The sequence below is a fragment of the Notechis scutatus genome, chromosome 6 (assembly GCF_049901735.1).
Source record: "Notechis scutatus isolate UNSWTSFEM ecotype Mainland chromosome 6, rNotScu1.2, whole genome shotgun sequence".
NCBI classification, from domain to species: Eukaryota; Metazoa; Chordata; class Lepidosauria; order Squamata; family Elapidae; genus Notechis; species Notechis scutatus.
Genome location: NC_142014.1, coordinates 28,197,282 through 28,219,601, shown reverse-complemented (window position 1 = coordinate 28,219,601; position 22,320 = coordinate 28,197,282). Strand labels below are relative to the sequence as shown.

Genomic DNA, 22,320 nt, shown 5'->3' with positions numbered 1-22,320 from the left:
CTTTACCAACATTTTACTTACTGTGTTTTTTTCCCCCCAAACATATCTTCGGTCACAAAGCATTTAAAAATAGAAAAACAAGATGCTTATTTTTTCCTATCCAGCAATTAAAACATTTCCCCTACGACCCGTCTTCCACAAAGGGAGAAGCTGTTTCATGGATGGTTGGAATAGACGCCTGGCTGTCCAGTAATTTGATGGAAGCCCCTTTTTTAACCATGCAAAGGAATCCCTAACAGCTAGAGCACCAACTGTACACTCTCCGAAGAGCATTTCTCCCCCTCCACCCAAAAAAAACCCCTTTGCATATTTTCTACCTTTCCAAATGAAACATGAAAAATTGACAATCGTGCCAACCTTACGGGCGTCCATCAAACAGAAGCCCGAGAAGTCAAAGCAGAATTTTAAGCTGAACTTGAGATAGATAGATAGATAGATAGATAGATAGATAGATAGATAGATAGATAGATAGATAGATAGATAGATATCCAAGAGAGAGAGAGAAAGAGAAAGAGTCTATAGATGGATAGATATCCGATAGGTAGGTAGGTAGGTAGGTAGGTAGATAGATATCCTATAGAGAGAGAGAAAGAGAGAGACTAGATAGATAGATAGATAGATAGATAGATAGATAGATAGATAGATAGATAGATAGATCTGGTAGATCTGGTAGGTAGGTAGGCAGATAGATATCCTATAGATAGATAGATAGATAGATAGATAGATAGATAGATAGATAGATAGATAGATAGATAGATAGATAGATAGATAGATAGACAGATAGACAGATACATACATGCATACATACATCTGTGTATATGTGTATGTGTGTGTTGCAGGTATATATTTCTACATATGTATATGTGTATATGTGTGCTATGTATGTGTTTTGGGTACATATGCACTTTTCTCTTGAGAGCAAGCAAACAGAATTTCATTTTTAATGTGGGCCGAGTGTGCTCACAGTTAAACAAATAAAAATAAAGACAATGAAAGTTATTTTATCTTTAAAAAAAAAAAATCTTCCCAAACCCTCTTCCCTTTGATGCTGCCGAGGCTCTGAATTTTAATAAAGGGTTGCACCTTACCTCCAGCGAGGGCTGAGCGAATTCCCGAAGATGGTTGGGCAGTTCCTGGTCGGCGGGATTCATGCTGGTGGGGGTTGGGGGTGTTGGTGTTTGGCTTTTTTCACTTGTTAGCCGAGTCCAAGGGAAGAGAAAGGAAGCCAAGAAGCATCTTTTCTTCTTTCCCCCCCCAAAAAAAATATCCGGCCTGGGCTTTTATTGTTCCAGCGTCTCCTTCGTGCACTCTGCTGGTAACGCCTGCTGCAGTCTCCCGTTTCCTCCAGTAGAATCAATGAGCATCTGGCGATGCATAATGGAAGTCATTTAACATCCCCGGGTTTCCAGAGGTTCAGCAACGTTGCGGGAGGGGAAAAAAAGAAGGCTGTTTTGCTTAAAGCTTTTTTTGGAGGGGGGCTAGGAGGTTCGGGGGAGAGAAAGGCTTCCTTTGGGCAGCTTGTGTAGAATGACAAGCCACCTTCTTTTCTCCCTTCTCTTCACTGCGGAGCGATGCGCCGCGTTGACTATCTCACGATTGGTCAGGGATGTCGGGCTTCCAACTCTGCTGAATATGGGAGTGAGTTTTTAATCTCTCCTCCGTCTTGGAGGGGGGGGAAAAGAAATTCTCATTTCAAGGGCTTCCCAAGCCCCCCCCCACACACACCAATGATTGGCGTAGGATGCCTCCAGAGTCTACTGAAAAAGATGGGGTTTAAAAAGCCCCATGGTTTTGGATGCGATCCTGTGCCGGCGATGAGAATAGGTGGAACATGCACCACTGTGGATGCATATTATATTCAAACAGCTGTACGACATCCAGCCTTGGTTTCTTTCGGGTTCCTTAAAGTATGTAGAGGTAATCCAGGTCGTGGTTGTCCCAAAGGTGCTTTTTTTTTTCAGGAGGCAATTGGACTTTCTAGTTTTTCTTTGAAGATGTTTCACTTCTCATCTAAGAAGCTTCTTCAGTTCTGACTGAATGCTGGGGGAATGGAAGGATTTATATTCCTTGCAGACAGTTTTTGCATCCTTTTAGAGGGTTGTTGAGGCCGCTTGGCGGTTTGTCTGTGTCCTCAGGGTCACCTGAGTGGTACAAATTGTTCGTGTAGTCTTCAGTCTTTTCTCTGGAAATCCATTCCTACTCTTCATACCATTCAAAGGATGTTCATCTCATATTGTATAGCTAAAAGTCTGTAGAGATTCTCAACCATCCAGGTCATAGTTGTCCCAAAGCTGGTTTTTTTTTCAGGAGGCAACTGAACTTTCTTGGATTTTTTTTTCTTTTGAAGATGTTTCACTTCTCATCCAAGAAGCTTCTTCAGCTCTAACATAATTAAGTGTGCCAAATTAAAGCTGGTACGGAATGCTTATATTTACACTAAAGAAAGTTTCTTGTTTTAATTAACCCATCTTCTACTGGGCCAGGGAGATCCACAAAGTTTTGGGTTGCGCTGCGAAATAACTTGAATTTCATCTGAATGTTTGGCGGGAGCCATTGAATAATGTTCTTATGCCTGGATTCTCTTTCTCTCTCTCTCTCTCTCTCTTTTAAAGTCTCCTCTGTCCATATCTTTATTCTCATTCCTTCTGTTTTTGTGGCCATTCAGTTATTTTCCTCATTTATCAAGGCAAAACGCAGGTAGTCCTTGACTTACAACCACTTCTTTACCATTTCAACGGGGCTGAAAAAAAGTAACTTATGGCCGTTTTTCACACTTAACGACCATTGAAGCATCCCCACTGTTGAGGTCACGCCTGGAGCTCACCACACAAAACTGGGTTGCACCTCCCCCTCCTTACTCCTGATGTCTTTGCCGCGTCCGGAGGTTCTCACCGAGCCGCCAGCAGTCGTCCTGCATTTCCAGGACCGGGGACGGCAGCACGGATGGATCGCATGGACGCAGCTCACTGAACGCACTGTGAGGGAATGGCTTGCTGGGCATTTTGCGTATAGAGAGCTACGGAACATGAGGCATGCTCGTGGATGAGTTGTGCATGCTCGCTGGGCCGGTTCTGGCTTTGGAGCGATGGAGGGGGGCGTTTTAGCTACCGGATGGTGGTTACCGGCTAAGGGGAAATGGGGGGTGGTGGTTTAGAGTATATAGGTATAGCGGGAATATGCGTGCTTTAGCGCTGACTTTGAATGAATCACTGCTTCTTGGACTTGGGTGATGACCCGGGGCATGGCACAAAATCAACAAAGTCACAAAAATAGGTAAAGTCCCTTTAATTCCTCCAACTTGGCCTCCAATGTTCAATTATCATCTGGCTGGAGAAAAAACTCTCCCAAGAACAGTTTTTAAAGGAAAGAAATTCTGTCCAATCTCAAAGTACATATAAATTATAAAGAAAAACCAACACAAACCACACTGCAGCAATTAACGAGACAGGGCAGGATAAGGGATTGAAGAAGTCAAAAGATAACAAAATACACACACTTGGGAGGACACCGGAACTCAGATAAGACTTGACCAACCAGAATAATTTCACGCTTTGCTTCCAGCAACTTTGCCATGCGCAGTTTGCCCTTTTAAACAGTCTTCCCGGCTGCAGCCAATGAAGGGGATCAGGGCCCTTTCCTCCCCCGTAAACCACATTGCTCCCTTATCCGGTCCTCCCTGCGTGCCCTAGAATGAAGAGGGGATGGGCCTGGGTCTTTCTCTGAATGCCCAGCTGGCCTGTGCCCTTCCCCAGTTTCCTCCACTGACACCGGAGCCACATTCCCACTCCTTGTCAGCTGTTTCACCTCTCCCTCAGAATCAGATTCCAACTGGGGCATGACACTGGTATTGTAGCACGGAGTAAAGATACTGCTGGAAGCCTGTTTGGTCTTTTTTCATTTCATCCGTTCTAGCATTTACCAGACTTGCTAAGAGTTGATGAGACCCACAGTCACATGATCAAACTTCAGCCGCTTGGCCGCTGACTCCTATTTATGACGGTGGTGGTGTTTGCAACAGAATTGAAGTCAATTGGGGGAAGCCAGATTTTGATTTCACCACCCTGCTGACTAACATGTGGTGAGCCTGGTAAAAAAAAGGTCACATGATGGGACAAAACTCACCGAACCATTGTCTTGCTTAGTGACAGAAATGTTGAGCGCCATTGTGGTTGTAAGCTGAGGGCTACCCTGTATTTTCTTCATTTACCCAGGGTGAGGCGCCTTCTGGATTTCTTTTTCAGGGCTGCAGAGCTGGTGTGGCTGTTTATTGTCCCCAGTTTGAGATTTTTTTTCTTTTGGCCACAAGCTGTCTTGCTCACCCAGCCAGGGAGGCGTCAGTTCGCAGAGTTCCTAATTATCAATAAAGCAAGAAGGTGGGAATGTGCATTTAAGGTCTGGGCTGAATCAGGATGCAGCCGTTAGATCTCGGCGATGATGAATAATATTTTGGGCAATTGCCTGTTGAAGAATCCATTAATCTAAAATTATGCCTTGTTAATCGTTCTCTCTCCCCCTTCCCTGCACTGTAATGAGCCCATTAGCAAAGCAGAAACACCCAATGGGATTTTTTTTTTAACTGGGCGGCTGGATGGAGGTGGACATGTTATTCCCATACAGATGTCAGGAAGTGTCGTCTCTGAATTAAAGCCAGAACTTGCTAGCAAAACAAGAAAAAAAATATTTTTCGCAAGAGTTGCTTTGGTTACTTGTAAGGAATCTGGGTGCAATTCAACCGGTTGCTCGCTAGCTATCGCAGCCTTTTTTTCCTGGCTCATCTCCGTGTTACTTATACACAGGGGTGGGCTGCTGGGAGGGCTCGGGAGAGCCCCTAGCTAAGATTCTGTGCAGTTTGGAGAACCCCCAAATCCCACTCCTGGTTGACCCCGCCCACCCGTCCCCTCCCCTCCGCCCGTTTTCGATGCAGGTAAAAGCAGGGGGCGCGTGGAGGCTCGGGGAGGGCAAAAAACAGGCCTCCTAGAAGTTCAGGAAGACCAGAAATGGGCCCGTTTCCGGCTTCCAGAGAGCCTCCGGAACCGGAGGAGGCTGTTTTCGCCCTCCTGGATGCTTGAGGAAAGCCCCAGGAGCCCGGGGAGGGCAAAAATGCCGCCCCCTGGTGGTGCAGGAGGCCAACTAGGCCATGCCCACCATGGCCACGCCCACCCACCAACCGGCCAGAGAACCCTGTGCTAAAATTTTTGAAGCCCACCCCTGCTTCTACAACCATCTTTTTGTGACAGAAGTCTACTCACCCTATAGGTAGGTAGTAGGCCTGTCATTTCCTCCTGAGAGGTCAGAAGAATGGAAATACAGGTAGACCTCAACTTACAACAGTTTGCAGACCGACCGAAGTCACAAAAGGCACTGGAAAAAAGTGACTTGTGACCCTTTTTCACACTTACGACCATTGCACTATCCCCATGGTCACTTGATTTACATTTGACAACTGGCTCATATTTTATGATGGTTGCAGCATTCGGGGGAGGGGGTCATGCGATCCCCTTTTATGACTTTCTGACAAGCGAAGTCAGCAGGAAACCAGATTCGCTTAACAACCATGGGACTAATTTAACAACGGCAATGATTCACTTAACAAAGTTGGGAAGAAAAATCGTGAAACGGGACAAAAATGACGTCACCCATTTCTGACTTAGTGACATAAATTCTGGGCTCCATTGTGGTTTTCAGTCAAGGATTACCTCAACCAACAACAACAACAAAATAGAAATAGAATACTTCCTTCTTCATTACAAGTATTGTTTACAAGTATAAACAGTGATAGTAACATCTCCCTCACAAATGATCTCTTTTCCATATATCCATCTCTTATATATAAACTAATCTTTGAAGCCTTGTTGTTTCAATTTTAATGTCAGTAAAAGTCCATTAAGAGATAACAACATATTGATTTTAATCTTGATCATAAAACAACCAACCGTATATTCCTTTTTTTTTTTTTACTTTTGACAGTCTTCATCTTTAATCCCTTTAAATAATGTCCTACCTAGAACTTGGTCTCGTTATATTACTTTTTCCCCCCATGTCTATTTTATTTCCTTATATGAGCTATTTTGGGAACTGGGTTATGTTCCTTTATGTTGGCCTATATCAACTGAATTGACTCTTCATTAAGCGTCAAAAAACATCCCAGAGTGCTTTTATAAATCAAGATGATATCCATTTCATACACAAAGAGGAAATATTTATATTTGGGCTGCTTGACAGCTGGCTGACTTTTGCAACAGTTAGTAAAATTAGATAGGACAACACGAGTCCATCGTGAACACAATTTGGGCCTTTTTCCCCCCTCATTTCTTTTTACCTCATAAATCAGGATGGAATTATGGCGTTAACAAAATCTACCAACTGGCAAAGAAAGGAAAATGTTGAATATAATTATTCCCCCATATCATAGAGAACTTTGCTGGTTAGGTGAACTTTACAGACACCCATGTTTCTGGATGAATTTTGGGTCAGTAAATCCCAGTGGTGGGATTCAGCCGGTTTGCACAGGTTTGAGAGAACTGGTTGTTAAATTATCCCACCCCATTCCCCACCCACTATCAAAGTGGATCCTGGGCGCTGTGCTGCGCTGTCATGGAGAAATGGGCAACGGAGCGGCCAGCGTGAGGGAAGGAGAAGGCTGCTTTCCCTCTTTCTTCTCCCTGCTGCTTCTTCCCTTGTGCCGGCCACTCCGTATCCCATTTCTCCATGGCAGCGCAGAGCCCAGGATCCACTTTGATAGCCGGGGGAGGGGGTTTAATTGTGAACCGGTTGTTAAATTATTTGAATCCCATCACTGGTCAGTAGGTTTGTGAAGTAAGAAATCTAGTGCAGGTAATCCTTGCCTTACGACCACAAATGAGTCCCCAAATTCCTGTTGCTAAGTGAGACAGTGAATTTTGCCCCAATTTACAGACTTTGCTGTCTTCAAAAGAGTGGCCTTTGTCTTTTAAATGCAGAATCTACTCCTGGTGGGTTTGTTCTCCTATGTTGTGCCATGCATTTGTGAAGTGGATGTTTTGTTTCCGCAATGTACAGATCTGCACATGGCTCGCCGCATTGTACTGCATACACCACATTGCTCAGTTTGTGTCTGGGTATTTTATCATTGGTGTGGACAAACTCTTGCCTTATGTGTTCTTGGGTTTGAAGTGTGCCCGTATGTATCCTGAGCTTTTCCGATATTCCTGCAACATACGGAATGACGATGTTGCTTCTAGGTAACCTGTGGCTAGCCCATCTTTGGTTGATGGAGCACTCCCTACGTTTTGCCCGCGTAGTTCTGTTTAAATTTAAATTTGAAGCAGAAGTTGAACTAGAGGCAACCTCCTTAAATCCCTCCACCCCACCAGCATCATTTTACCAAGTTAAACATGACAGAGGACAGTTACCAAATTGTTATGTTTATAAATGTTTCTAAAGCCTTAATGCTAAATTCAGCAACACAGTTTGTTTAGCCAGAGAGGAGAAAGTGAAGTGGAAGCGTTATGTGTGGTAGGATGATAAGACAGATAACATAATCAGAGCTGGAAGGGACCTTGTAGGTCACCTAGTCCAACCCCCTGCCCAAGCAGGAGACCCTACACCATTTCTGACAAATGGCAGTCCAGTCTCTTCTTGAAAGTCTCAAGTGTTGACACTCCCACAACTTCCGAGGGCAAGCTGTTCCATTGGTTGATTGTTCACTGTTAGAAAGTTTCTCCTTATTTCCAGGTTGAATCTCTCCTTGTTCAGTTTCCATCCATTATTCCTTGTCTGGCCTTCGGGTGCTTTGGAAAATAGCTTGACCCCCTCCTCTCTGTGGCAGCCCCTCAGATATTGGAAGGCTGCTCTCCTGTCTCCCCTGGTCCTTCTCTTTCCTAGACTAGCCAGGCCCAGTTTCTGCAACTGTTCTTCATATGTTTTAGTCTCCAGTTCCCTAATCATCCTGGTTGCTCTTCTCTGCACACTTTCTAGAGTCTCAACATCTTTTTTATAATGTGATGACCAAAACTGTATGCAGTACTCTAGGTGGGGTCTTACTAAGGCTTTATGGAGTGGTATTAATATCTCACTTGATCTTGATTGTATCCCTCTGTTAATGCAATTTAGGATTGCATTGGCTTTTTTGGCTGCTGCTGCACACGGCTGGCTCCTATTTAGCTGGTTGTCCACTAAGACTCCAAGACTGATAGGAGAGATTAAATAACCTGTCCCTTCCTTATTGCACCTACAGGTTTTAAAGCAAACTAATGAGAAATTGTTTGTAAGATCCATGTAGCACATATCCTAGGAAAGGCTAACTGAAAAATAAAATAGTTACCAATACCTGGGTATTACTTTTCTTAATTACCTTTATTCTTAGAAAATGGCTAATGAAAAGCAACAGCCCTTCTCTGGGTTTTTGCAGAACTGGAAGTTCAGAGGAATATTTCCCAATGCAACACAAATAGCTTTTGTCGAGAGCTCTGGGCCAGCAGAATTGCCAGATCTAAAAATGGACACAGAAGAGGAATTGGCAGATAGGGTGATTCTGACAACCATATAATTAGATTCACTTAATGATGGTAGATTTCTACACACAGATGGGCAATTTTTACTGGTGGGTTTTGTCCTTGAAGTCTGCAAACCTTGGAAAGAAGATTCTATTCTTCTATTTCAAATCAGTTGGGGAGAAATGCAGGTAGGCCTCGTCTTATGACCATCATTTGAGCTCAACATTTATGCTGGTAAACAAGACAGTTGTCAAGTGATTCACTCTGCAGCTGTTAAGTTAGCAATACGGTTATTAAGTGAATCCGGCTTCCTGATTGACTTTTGCTTGTCAGAAGGTTGCAAAAGGGTTACCAAAACATTTAACGTTTGAGTATTAAAAATATTTCCTGCCCGGTCCTTCCCTTAATGCAACAATATACAAGTAGTCCTCAAGTTCGGCCACATTGAGCCCCAAATTTAGGTTGCTAAGGAAAACACTGAGTTTCCCTCCATTTTATGACCTTTCTTGCTCCAGGTCTTAAGCAAATCATTGCAGTTGTGAGGTTAGTAACCCCGTCATTAAGTGAATCTGGCTTCTCCATTGACTTTGCTTATCAGAAGGTGTCATGCCCCTGTCGGAATCTGACTTGGAGGAGGAAGACAAACAGCCGACAGGGAGTGAGAGTGAGTGTGGCTCTGTTGGCTGTGGAGGAAAGTGGGGAAGGGCAAAGTTTGGCTGGGCAGAGTAGGAGAGAAGTAGAATAAGGGAGATGGAGTTCAGAGGAAGACCCAGGCCCACCCACCCCTTCATCCTAGGGCATGCAGGGAGGAACAGAGAAGGGAGCAAGGTAGGTTGCGTGGCTTACGGGGGAGGAAAGGGCCTTGATTCCCTTCATTAACTGCAGCTGGGAACAGTGTATAAAAAAGGCAAGCTGCTGGGAGCAAACATAACTTTATCTTGTATCATCGTGGCTTATCTGTGTTCCTGGCGTCTTCCCAACTGTGTGAGTTTTGCTGTGCTTTCAAGTTTGAAATTCCTTCTCGCTTATCTGTGTTCCTGGCGTCTTCCCAACTGTGTGAGTTTTGCTGTGCTTTCAAGTTTGAAATTCCTTCTTCTGCCCTGTGAAGCTAATTACTTCAGTTTGGTTTGTTTGGATTTTAAGTTACAGTTTGTGTTGACCATGTTTTGGACTTCATTCTCTGCAGTCAAAGGCTGTTCTTGGGAGAGTTTTTCTCCAGCCCGAAGGTAACACTGGGGGGCAAAGTTGAAGATAATAAAGGGACTCTTACTGCTTATCTGACTGTGTTGTCTTTGTACCACGCCCCTTTGGGTCATCACAGAAGGTTGCAAAAGTGTATTGCTTGACCCTGAGACACTGTAGCCATCATAACTGTGAGTCAGTTGCCAAGTATCTGAATTTTGATCAGATGACTATGGAGATGCTGCAACGTTCATAAGCAGGAGTGGGATTTTCCTGGTTCAGACCAGTTCAGGTGAACCGATCGTTACACCGGCAGCATCCCACCATTGATCATGTGTGAAAAATGACAATAAGTCACTTTTTTCACTGCTAACAACAACTACAACAACAACAACAATATCAACATCAACATCATGAAAAATTGAAGAATGCTAATTTAGAAAGAGAGCAGGAGTAATAGACAAAAATGCCCCAGTAAAAACAGAATAAAGCCCTTGCAAGGAATAAACAGCTGTGCCACTGCTCAGATTGAATTTCTGTTGGCAGTGTGTTAGCAACCAGTCTCTTAGCACATTGTTCCTTAATGCAATTTGCCTTTTTCAAGATGTATTCAGAATTTCATAAAGGTTTTTCATTTCTATGGTCTTTTTTTTTTCTTTTTAGGACGTTATATTTAAAGTGGTAATGTTATCAATACTTAAAAATGCATCATAAAAATGATTTTTAAAAAACATATTCTACCCATACTGTGAAATGCAACCATTGTGCATTGCTAATGTTCCAGGATATGATTTGAGCTGATGTTGATTTGGCTTAATGTTAAACTAAGAATGAGAATGACCAGGCATCTTTTTCTTACGTTGGAGGGAAGTTGGTGAGGCTTTCCTTATATTTTGAAGCATAGTTTTTGTTGTGACATCAATGCACATTCAATAAAATTTATTATTAAAAAAAGCAGGATATCCTAGGCGTACGTATAAAATGGCTCGGTCTAGTTGGATTATGTGAGGTTAATTGCAATCTGCTGGAACAATATGGGGGTTTCAGGAATATGGAGCCAATGTGTGCTACATTGGATCCTGAGGTGGATGGATGGATGGATGGGTGGGTGGGTGGATGGATGGATGGATGGATGGATGGATGGATGGATGGATGGATGGACAAATGGATAGGTGGATGATCAGGTGGATTGATGGATGGGTGGATGGATGGATGGATGGACAAATGGATAGGTGGACAGGTTGATGATCAGGTGGATAGATGGGTGGGTGGGTGGATGGACAAATGGATAGGTGGATGGATGGACAGGTGGATGGATGGATGGAATGTTGGACAAATGGATAGGTGGACAGGTGGATGGACAGGTGGATAGATGGACAGGTGGATGGATGGATGGACAAATGGATAGGTGGACAGGTGGATGGACAGGTGGATAGATAGGTGGATGGATGGATGGACAAATGGATAGGTGGACAGGTGGATGGACAGGTGGATAGATAGATGGATGGATAGATAGAGATGGATGGATGGATGGAAAAAAGATAGACTGAAAAGAGATAGCCAGAAACTATCACCAAATACATAGCCACGATCAAATAGAAACAACCACTAAAACAGAGTAATGTCAAACGTGTATCTTAAGCTTTGCGGGGGGGTGACGACGGGGACCTAGATACTGGTCAATTTAGGCGAATTATAAGTAAGGTTGTGTGATGAAAGAAACTACCAGGAAAAGAAGATCAAGGAAGATAGGTTTGCTAAAGAAAGGCACATCATAATTGCAAACAATTCTATGCAGGAGGAAACATAGATGACAAGAAGAAACCGAAGAGGCTACCAAAAGAAAAGAAAGCTTAGTGAAGATCTAAAAGAAAAGGGAAAAAGACGATACATAGAGATTATGAAAAAGCACCAGGTCATGATAAAATAATGCACACAGGTGTCCTTTACCTCTGAAGCTTGTGTCTGACTAGCTTCAAAGCTCGGAACGAGCTGAAGTAGCCAAAGGAGCTCTCGAGTTATTCTTGTCATGCTTTGCTCAGTTCAAAATGAAATCAAATGAATATTTTTTTTAAAAAAAGCACCAGCTGCTCAGTGAAGGAACCAAAATGCCAACAGGTAACTCTGAAAACGCAAAGCTGCTCCTTTTTCCTCAACAACGACAACAACAAAGAATTGCCTTTCCTCAGGAGATTGTGAAGAGGAAGAGGCAAAAATTAAAATCTGGGATTGACCGAACCATGATCAGAAATAGATCTCTGAATTAATTTCCATCTGAGGACCAGATGGATTGGGACTGTCAGTCCCATCAAAGTAAGATGGGCTTGCTCATCCATAACAGGTAGTCCTCCACTTACAACAGTAAGAGACAGATTCCTTGTGTGTCCAATCATACTTGGCCAATAAAGAATTCTCTCTTCTCTTCCCTTCCTTTCCCTTCCTCCTTCTCTCCTCTTCTCTCCTCCCCTCCCCTCCCCTTCTCTTCTCCTCTCTTACAAAGACTGTGACTTTGTTGCTTGTATCCTTGCGATTTATATTGATAGTTTCCTAGTATGATTTGATTGCTTATTTGTACCCTATGACTATCATTAAGTGTTGTACCTTATGATTCTTGATGAATGTATCTTTTCTTTTATGTACACTGAGAGCATTTATACCAAGACAAATTCCTTGTGTGTCCAATCACACTTGGCCAATAAAGAATTCTATTCTATCCTATCCTATCCTATTGTATTTTCCATTACATTCCATCCATCCATCCATCCTATTCCTATTCTATTCTATTCTATTCTACTCTCTCTACTATTATTCTATTCTATTCTATTCTATTCTATTCTATTCTATTCTATTCTATTCTATTCTACTCTATTCTATTATTTTATTCTATTCTATTCTTATTCTTATTCTATTCTGCCCTGCCCTGCATTCTGCTCTACTCTACTCTACTCTACTCTACTCTACTCTACTTTATTCTTCCACCCCACCCCACCCCACTCCACCCCATCCAATTTCCTGTCCTGTCCTATTCTGTAGTACAAGTAGGTTTTGTATTTTCTGCTTCTAGCTTTATGGATAGTTGACAGCAGCCTCCTATATTTGTAGATGTATTTCCTGGCTCCACTTCAGCATTTCTGTCAATGGCAACAGAACAATTGCTTCCGTTAGTGAAGCTTCTCCAACATTTCTGCTCTGCAAGGAGCTTTGTTAAGTTCCAGATAATATCGCCCTTGCCACCTGCAGTCTGGGATAAAAAGCTTTGGTTGAGCTGCTTTGTTTGCCGTTCTTTTTAAATCCTCTTGAGAGATTGGAGTGGGAACACAGAAGGGGTAGGAGGCAGTAGAGATCATCCGGAGGGGTGTTTTAGGTGGGGCGTGAAATGACAGCATTCAAGAAAGGTTTCTTAAAATTTCTGTTTTGCAGCTTTTTCCCCTTGTTTTTTAAATTTTATTTTATTTTAATCCTTCAGAAGCGTTCGTATATTCCCCAAAATGCTAACTCCTGCCTGGCATAAAATTGCTGCTTGATGGATTGTAGCTACAAGCAGAAGTCAAACGAAGAGGCAGGAGTTGACAGCAAAGATTCAAATGGACTTAAGTGAAACTACTTTAAATTAAACCCGTCTCTGCTTCGGTGCCTCCGATGAGGGATTCGAGACTGACATCTGGTGCGTGTAAAATATGTCTTCCAAATCTGGCATTGCGGTTGCTCGGGCATGCTTCAGTGACTTTAGCATTCACCTTGACCCGAAATCGTACTTATTCCTTAAAATATACCTAGGCACCATCTTCAGACAAAATACAAAAAAAGAAATAATGTAAAAACAGATTCGAAGATGCAGCACGCAACTGAATTGGACCATGACTTTTACAATTGATGCACAGATCAAGTGTCACAATGATTGATGTTCATTTCTGCCCGTTGCTTTATAAGTTGTTGTTTATGTTGAAGAATGATTGAAAGAGTGGATGAGAAATCTTGTACATAAAGAAACGCAGGCCCAGTGTGAGGCTGCATCTTTTAGAGACAGAACTAGCTAATTTAGGAAAACGGTGAAATTAGTTGAACTATCTATAAAGAGAAGGGGAGAATTTTTTTTTATCATAGATCTGTTCTTCAATAAAATCAATTGTTATTAACTGCCCAAGGAGCTGCTGATCCAGTTCTACAGAGGAATGATTGAGTCTGTCATCTGCACCTCTATAACGGTCTGGTTTGGTTCTGCAACCCAACAGGACAGACACAGACTCCAGAGAGTAATAAGGACTGCAGAAAAACAATTACTACCAACCTGCCTTCCATCAAGGACCTTTATACCGCACCCTGAGTCAAAAAGAGGGCTGTGAAAATATCTACAGACTCCTCACATCCTGGACATAAACTGTTTGAACTCCTACCCTCAAAGCGACACTATAGAGCCCTGCACACCAGAACAACTAGACACAAGGACAGATTTTCCCTGAATGCCATCCCTCTGCTAAACAAATAATTCCCTCAACACTGTCCAACTATTTACAAAGTCTGCATTACTATTACTATTAATCTTCTCATTGTTCCTATCACCCATCCCCTCCCACTTGTGACTGTATGGCTGTAACTTTGTCACTTGTATTCCAACGATTTTTACTGTTTCCTAGTATGATTTGATTGCTTATTGTATCCTATGACTATCATTAAGTGTTGTACTTTATGATTCTTGATGAATGTATCTTTTCTTTTTATGTACACTGAGAGCATTTGCACCAAGACAAATTCCTTGTGTGTCCAATCACACTTGGCCAATAAAGAATTCTATCCTATCCTATCCTATCCTATCCTATCATCATATCGTATTTTCTATTCCATTCTATCTATCCATCCATCCTATTCCTATTCCTATGCCACTGTACTCTACTCTACTCTCTCTACTCTATCATTATTCTATTCTACTCTGCTCTGTTATTATTCTATTCTATTATTATTCTATTCTATTATTCATTCATTCGTTTGATTGTTTAATTGCAGTCAGTACTATGAAACGGACAACCTATGAAGTGGCAGTCCTTGGTAGTCCTTGTCCTACAACGACAAAATGTGTGTTGCTAAGGGAGACATTTGTTAAGTGAATTTTGTAACCTACCTTGCCACAATCTGTTAAGCAACAATTGTCGCTGCAATTGTTAGGAACATGATTGTTAAGTGAATCTGGCTTCCCCATTGATTTTGCTTGTCAGAAGGTCACAAGAGGGGATTCACATGACCCCGGGGCACTGCAACCGTCATAACTCTGAGTTAGTTGCCAAGTGGCTGAATTTTGATTATGTGACGAAGGGGGTTTCATTTATTTATTCATGGTGGTAGCTCAACGAAATAAATTTAACCCGTAGTGTATTTCTTACCTTTCTGTTTCCAGAGTGGAAAGATTTAAAAATAATGAGAGCAATTAAATTTGGTGTGGGGTATTTTAGTATTGATTAATAATACTTCTCGTCCCTTCTAGGATAACTCAAGGTGTAACCCATGCCTGCGTACATGAAATTGTGACATTACAGTGCACCTAGAAAGTTGGATTTGTTTCACTGTTATTTTTAGAATTGGGGGTAATTATCCGTATTGTATTCTTTTTATAGATTACCTTTCTCAAGGAATAGACCTTTCTGGAATTGAGGTAATTGAAAACGAACTGCTTTTTATTGCAAGAGCTCGACTCGAAGTAGAAAACCAGGCCAAAAGGTTGCTCGAACAAGGAATAGAAACCCAGGTAAAAAGGTTTTTTTATTTCCTTCCTTAAGAAAGATAAAAAGAGTCAGTATAATCCAGGATGGGGATTCAGCTGGTTTGGGACGGTTCGGGCGAACCGGATGTTAAATTTACACCTGGTTCGCCCAACCAGTTGCTGAAACGGTCGGCTGCCCCGCCCACCACGCCCCTCCCAGAAGTCTCCACACAGCCTGTTTTGGATGCAGGTAAGTGCAGGGCCCGCGCGGAAGCTCTGGGAGGCCAAAAAACAGCCCCTACGGAAGTTCCAGAAGTCTGGAAACGGGCCTGTTTCTGGCTTCTGGAGGATCTCCATAGCCTAGGGAAGACCATTTTCGCCCTCCCAGAGGCTTGAGAGAAGCCTCTGTTCTGTTCTGTTCTATTCTATTCTATTTTACGAAAGTACGTAAAAAATGCAAGTGGAAAAATAGGGACCACCTTTGGTGGGAAGGTAACAGCCTTCCATGTACCTTCGGGGTTGAATCATGCAGGCCACATGACCATGGAGATGTCTTCGGACAGCGCTGGCTCTTTGGCTTTGAAACGGAGATGAGCAGCGCCCCCTAAAGCCAGGAACGACTAGCACATATGTGCAAGGGGAACCTTTACCTTTACTTATCCCTCCTCCACAATTAGCTAACTTTTTGACTACAGAATGCGTAAATATCCACATCCTTTTCTTGTACTGTGCGCGAGAGACCTTGTTCCACAGGTTTTTCACACTCTATTAGCTGTTGAGGGCAACCGATGAGCAGAATCCCCCCCCAAAGTTAATGGCGGACCATTAGAACAATTGGCTATCCTATTAGCCTGCCCCTCAAAACAATCAAAGAATTATTAGCATTTCTTGCCCGTCATGCATGATTTGCTTTCAGTCCACCAAAGGATTCATTGGAAGAGCTTCATTAATGCTTAATTGTATCTGGAAGAAAAAAGTGCCAGGATGAAGGGTTTGCTTCTCAGATGCGTTGATGAATTTTTTGCAGTACATCACTTGGGAGATAAATCTGCTCCTCGCTACAGCCCTGAAAAATATGCACACTGTTTGGGACTGCGAGAGGGAGCCAGACAATGGTGGAAATGAAATGTCAAATAATGCTTCTTTCCCGCTTGATGTGAATTATTTAAATATTTATTCGTTTACCGAGCATACAGATATTACAGAGACTTTTGGAAGGGACCTTAGAGGTCTTGTAGTCCAACCCCAACCAGGGGAGACCCTATACTATTCTGGACAAATGGCTATCCAGTCTCCAGTCATGGAGCACCCACAACTTCTGGAGAACTTCTTGATTGTTCTCACTGTCAGAAAGTTTCTCCTTATTTCTAGGTAGAATCTCTCCTTGTTCAGTTTCCATCCATTATTCCTTGTCTGGCCTTTGGGTGGTTTGGAAAACAGCTTGACCCCTCCTCTCTGTGGCAGCCCCTCAAATATTGGAAGACTGCTATCCTGTCTCCCCTGGTCCTTCTCTTCACTATAGCCATACCCAGTTCCTGCAACCGTTCTTTGTATGTTTTAGCCTCCAATCCCCTAATCATCCTGGTTGCTTTTGCAAGCCTCTCCAATTGCCTACAGCTGTGAGTGGCGTAAGAAATATCTCTTATCTATGTATCAGGTCAAAAAATAAATAAATTAACAAAATTACAAATGCAGTAATCAAAGTATAATCCCACAACACTGTCGAACTATCTAGTAAGGCTATATTACTATTCTTCTTCTCATCTTTCCTATTACCTATCTCCTTATCTTCTTCGGACAATAACTTGTATCTTACGATTGTAATGTTTTATTTAGTGTCGTAGTATGGTTTATGTCGATTGCTTATTTAGTATCTTACAACTATCACTAAGTGTTGCATCTTATGATTCAAGATGAATGTATTTTTATGATGACTATGATCATGAGTTATCACTTGTTGCTTGTACCCTGAGAGCTTTTGCACCAAAGACAAATTCCTTGTGTGTCCAATCACACTTGGCCAAGAAAGAATTCTGTTCTGTTCTATTCTATTCTATTCTATTCTATTCTATTCTATTCTATTCTATTCTATTCTAGTCTTCTAGTCTAGTCTAGTCTAGTCTAGTCTAGTCTAGTCTGCCCTGCCCTGCCCTGAATTCTATTCTACTCTACTCTGCATTCTATTCTATTCTACTCTACACTACTTTACTCTACTCTGCGTTCATTTATTCTACTCTACTCTGCATTCTACTCTAATCTATTCTACTCTATTCTGCATTCTATTCAATTCTACTCTACTCTGCATTCTATTCTATTCTATTCTATTCTATTCTATTCTATTCTATTCTACTCTACTCTACTCTACTCTACTCTACTCTACTCTACACTACTTTACTCTGCATTCATCTATTCTACTTACTCTGCATTCTCTATTCTACTCTACTTTGCATTCTATTCTACTCTACTCTGCATTCTATTCTATTCTTCATTTTCTATTATATTCTATTGTACTCTGCATATAAAAAACTAGAAACATCCATTACATGAAACAAATACCCCAAAGGAAGCTGCTTTAAAAATGCCTCAACTTCCCTGTTTCAATAGAGGAGTTCTAATAGCCTTCCTAAAAACAAATAAGTGAGGAACTAGTGCTGTGTTCAGCAGAACGCTGGCCCACCAAAGAAGGGGTCAACAGTTGCGAAGACCCATTTCCTTGATCCCGAGAGAAGGAATACGGAGAGAGCCCACTTAATCAGATCTTGTTGAACAGGCAAGTAGGATTTTGAAGTAAGACAGCTTGAAGGTATCCAGGTCTTCAACCATGTAAGGTTTTAAAAGTAGCAACCAACAGCACCTTAAACCATACCCAGAACAAGGTAATTGGTGCAAAAACAGAACGGCACATGGAAACGAGAGAAGAGATGCTGGAAGAGACAATTGGATAAAGCAGAAGCCCCCAATCTTTGTTGGGGACCGTTGGGGGTGCGGAGAGGGAACTGAGCTGTGTAAATGGCAGCCCAGCACACGTGTGTATGCAGCCCTTGCACCAGTGGCGGGCTGGCGTGTACATGGATGCAAGTTGAGCTGCGTACGCACGCTCCAGCCAACCACTCGCATGGCCCAATTCTGAATAGGCCGCGGCCCAGAGGTTGGGGACCTCTGAGATAAAGGACTGGGAGTCCTGAGCTGAATAAGGGGCAAGGAAAGAAACTTAGAAAGGATCTGCCCTAATTTATCAGATGGTAAAAAGGGACAGCTGGAAATTTTTACTTTCAGAGTTGCAAGAATTGTAGCTGCGTGGCTGCAAAAGATCAAGTCCACAGTGAAGGTCCAATTAAATTGATTTATCATGTCTCTATGCAGGAATCTTCTCAACTAACCTAGAGTTAGATAGGAGCCAACAGAATTCAAGGGAGCTTGGGCTTCCACCAATACTAATAGGGCAAGCCATAGAATAAAACAGAATAAGGATAGGATAGGATAGGATAGGATAGGATAGGATAGGATAGGATAGGATAGGATAGGATAGAATGCTTTATTGGCCAAGTGTGATTAGACACACAAGGAATTTGTCGTGATGCAAATGCTCTCAGTGTACATAAAAGAAAAAAATACATTCATCAAGAATCATAAGGTGCAACACTTAATGATAGTCATAGGGTACAATAAGCAATCAAATCACACTAGGAAACAGTGCATATAGATCGTAAGGATACAAGCGACAAAGTTACAGTCATACAGTCACAAGTGGGAAGGAATGGGTGATAAGGAGTGATGAGAAGATTAATAGTAATAGTAGTGCAGACTTTGTAAATAGTTGGAAACTATTGAGGGAATTACTTGTTTAGCAGAGTGATGGCATTTGGGAAAAATTCCCCTTGTGTCTAGTTGTTCTGGTGTGCAGTGCTCTATAGTGTCGTTTTGAGGGTAGGAGTTAAAACAGTTTATGTCCAGGATGTGAGGGGTCTGTAAATATTTTCACAGCCCTCTTTTTGGCTCATGCAGTAAATATATATAAATTGAGAGCAAACCCCATTCCTTACTAGCACTGATGGTGTTACCTAGTTGGGTAATGAAATGTCTGCAAAACAACAACAACAGTAACCCCAAACTTAGAGGCCTCATTTCAAACCTGAGCTACAAATATTCTCCTTTATCAATACATCACATGATTTTCTGTTTCTAAAGGTAGCTAGATACTGTGACTGTCATCTAGCATCCACCTGTGTTTCCTTCCCCAAATTTGAATGTCATGAAATGTGGCTTGCTCTGCATCTTTTATCAGCAACACATTTGCTTCTGAGGTTTTTTGTTTTTTTTATTATTACAATGAATGTCAACAGGCTTCTTCTTCCTTAAAAATAGCTCAATAGATTATGTCCCTCTCTATGCATAATGCAGAAGCGTGAATCCCGATGGCTCTAACTACCCCATTCCTTTAAACTGCATGAAATATTTTGAGCCATTGTTGTTGCTTTTAAATCTCTTGAGAGAAAAAATTGTGTAAACGATCTGGGTAGCCAAATTGGAGTTACCAGATGTTTACACATCTGCGCCACACACATATCGGAGACTGTGAACACGTCTGTTAAATAAATATTCTACACATATTTCAGATAACAGATAATCAGAGTTGGAAGGGACCTTGTAGGTCATCTAGTCCAACCCCCGCCCAAGTAGGAGTCCCTTCACCTTTTCCGACAGAGGGCAGTCCAGTCTCTTCTTCAAAGCTTCCAATGATGAAGCTCCCACAACTTCTGTTCCATTGATTGATTGTTCTGTCAGAAAATTTCTCCTTATTTCCAGGTTAAATCTCTCCTTGTTCAGTTTCCATCCATTATTCCTTGTTTGGCCTTCGGGTGCTTTAGAAAATAGCTTGACCCCCTCCTTCTCTCTGTGGCAGCCCCTCAAATATTGCAAGACTGCTATCATGTCTCCCCTGGTCCTTCTCTTCACTAGACTAGCCAGGCCCAGTTCCTGTTCTACAGATACACTATTAAATAAATATTCTACACGTACACTATTAAATAAGTATTCTACGCACAGCCAAAAATGTTAAAAATGTTCCTCTAGTTTGATGCTAATTGTATTTATTCACAAATAAACCTCACAGCTGCCAGCAAAAATTTACACTAAGAACTTTCTTGCAAATATAGGTAGCACAGTTCACTCAGTGACTGTTCTAAGTTACAAGGGCACTCAATAAAATGTATTTATGACTGTTTTTCATGCTTATGACCTTTGTAGCATCCCCATGGTCACATGATCAAAATTCAGGCGCTTGGCAGTTGGTTCATATTTACGACGGTCTCAGTGTCCCCGAGGTCACATGACCTGAGTAAAAGTCAATGGGGAGTCCAGATTCACTTAAGAACCATGTCGCTAACTGAACAACTGCAGTGATTCACTTAAGGGCTGACAAGAAAGTTCGTAAAATGGGGCAAAACTCACTTAACATAAATTTTGAGCTCAATTGTGTGGTCGTAACTCAAGGACTGCCTGCACTATACAAGACCTTGGGTAGACACCGGAAAAAACAGCCTTGGTTTTGAGTCTGAAGGATTGTTTCTTGTCAAAGTTCCCATCCTGTGAAAATAATGTAATGTGGACATTAAAAAGTAGATATACCGTTCCACACAATCCTTATCTTTGCCAAGTTTTAAAATAAGCCAGAAATTTCTCTGCAATATAATCAGCTGATAGTGATACATCCTAGAATATCTTTTTTGCGTTTCCATAGGAACAGATGGCAGAATGTTTGAATCTTGAAAGCCAAAGCGGAATACATTTTCAGATGGGCCTGGCTTACCAAGTTTTGTATTCCCGAAATGTTAAAAAGAAAAAAGAAAAAAAAAGGACAGCACATCACATAAGGCCTATTGCTCTCTTGATGTTTGTTATTCCTCCTAAAACTGGCATATTTATACAGTGGGGAAAAAAAGAGATCCATCCCTAAGGAAGGAGACAGCCATTTTGATCAAATCTGCATGCTGTAAAGCAGGGGCAGCAAACTCAAGGCCTGGGGCCCAGATCTGGCCTGTGAGGTGCTTAGATCTGGCCTGTGGGGCGCCCTCAGGTATGGGATTCTACCGGTTCAGACCAGTTCGGGCGAACCGGATGTTAAAGTTACATCTGGTTCGCCAAACCGGTATTTCAACTGACCAGCTGGCCCTGCCCACCCCGCCCCACCCCTCCCAGGAGTCTCCACATGGTGCATTTTTGATGCAGGGTCTGCGTGGAGGCTCTGGAGGGGGAAAATGGGCCTTCTGGAAGGCCGGAAATGGGCCTGTTTCTGGCTTCCGGAAGGCCTCTAGAGCCCAGGGGAGGCCATTTTCAACCTCTGAGAGGCCCGGGGGAAGCCTCTGGACCCTTGGGAGGGTGAAAACGGCCTCCCCCAGGCTCTGAAGGCCCACCGGAAGCCGGAAACAGGACGTTCCAGTAGGCCATGCCCACCACGCCCACCCAACAACTGGGCAGCGAACCGGTTGCTGGGATTTTTGAATCCCACCCCTGGGCACCCTGGAAACAGGGAAGGACCGGCCCGCGGTGTCTCTGCCAGCCAAAAAGGGAGCTCAGGAGGGTGCCCCCAACACGAGTGACGTTGAACTGGCCACGCCCACCCCAGGCCCCCGGGGTCCAATACAACCCTGATGTGGCCCTCAATGAAATCGAGTTTGACAGTGCTGTAAACAATTCATAACAACAAAGTTCAAACAATTTACTATTTGTATAGAAACTCGGTACTGTTCAAGAACTTTAAGAATAGAATTGCAATACACAATTGAGCCCAAAATCTATATTTTTTTAAATACATTTTTTTAAACATTTAAAGTTCCATATCTATCTGAACAGCATGTTATCCGGACACAAGTTAGTTTTAAGTAAAGAGATAACAATAATCATAATAATAATATCCATGATAAACATATCAATATGAATCACAAAATAATTGTCATGCCCCTGTTGGAGTCT

The 22,320-nt window shown here is 42.4% G+C and overlaps 1 protein-coding gene across 2 annotated transcripts in view; it reads left to right on the top strand.

The window, feature by feature from the left end:
• Positions 1-22,320, top strand: part of COG5 (component of oligomeric golgi complex 5) — a 132,334-nt gene that overhangs the window by 25,172 nt on the left and 84,842 nt on the right. For both annotated transcript variants that reach the window (XM_087967795.1, XM_087967794.1), the window contains exon 7: positions 15,263-15,393. In XM_087967795.1, the coding sequence (XP_087823921.1) occupies positions 15,263-15,393 (131 nt within the window). The remainder of the gene's footprint in view (positions 1-15,262; positions 15,394-22,320) is intronic.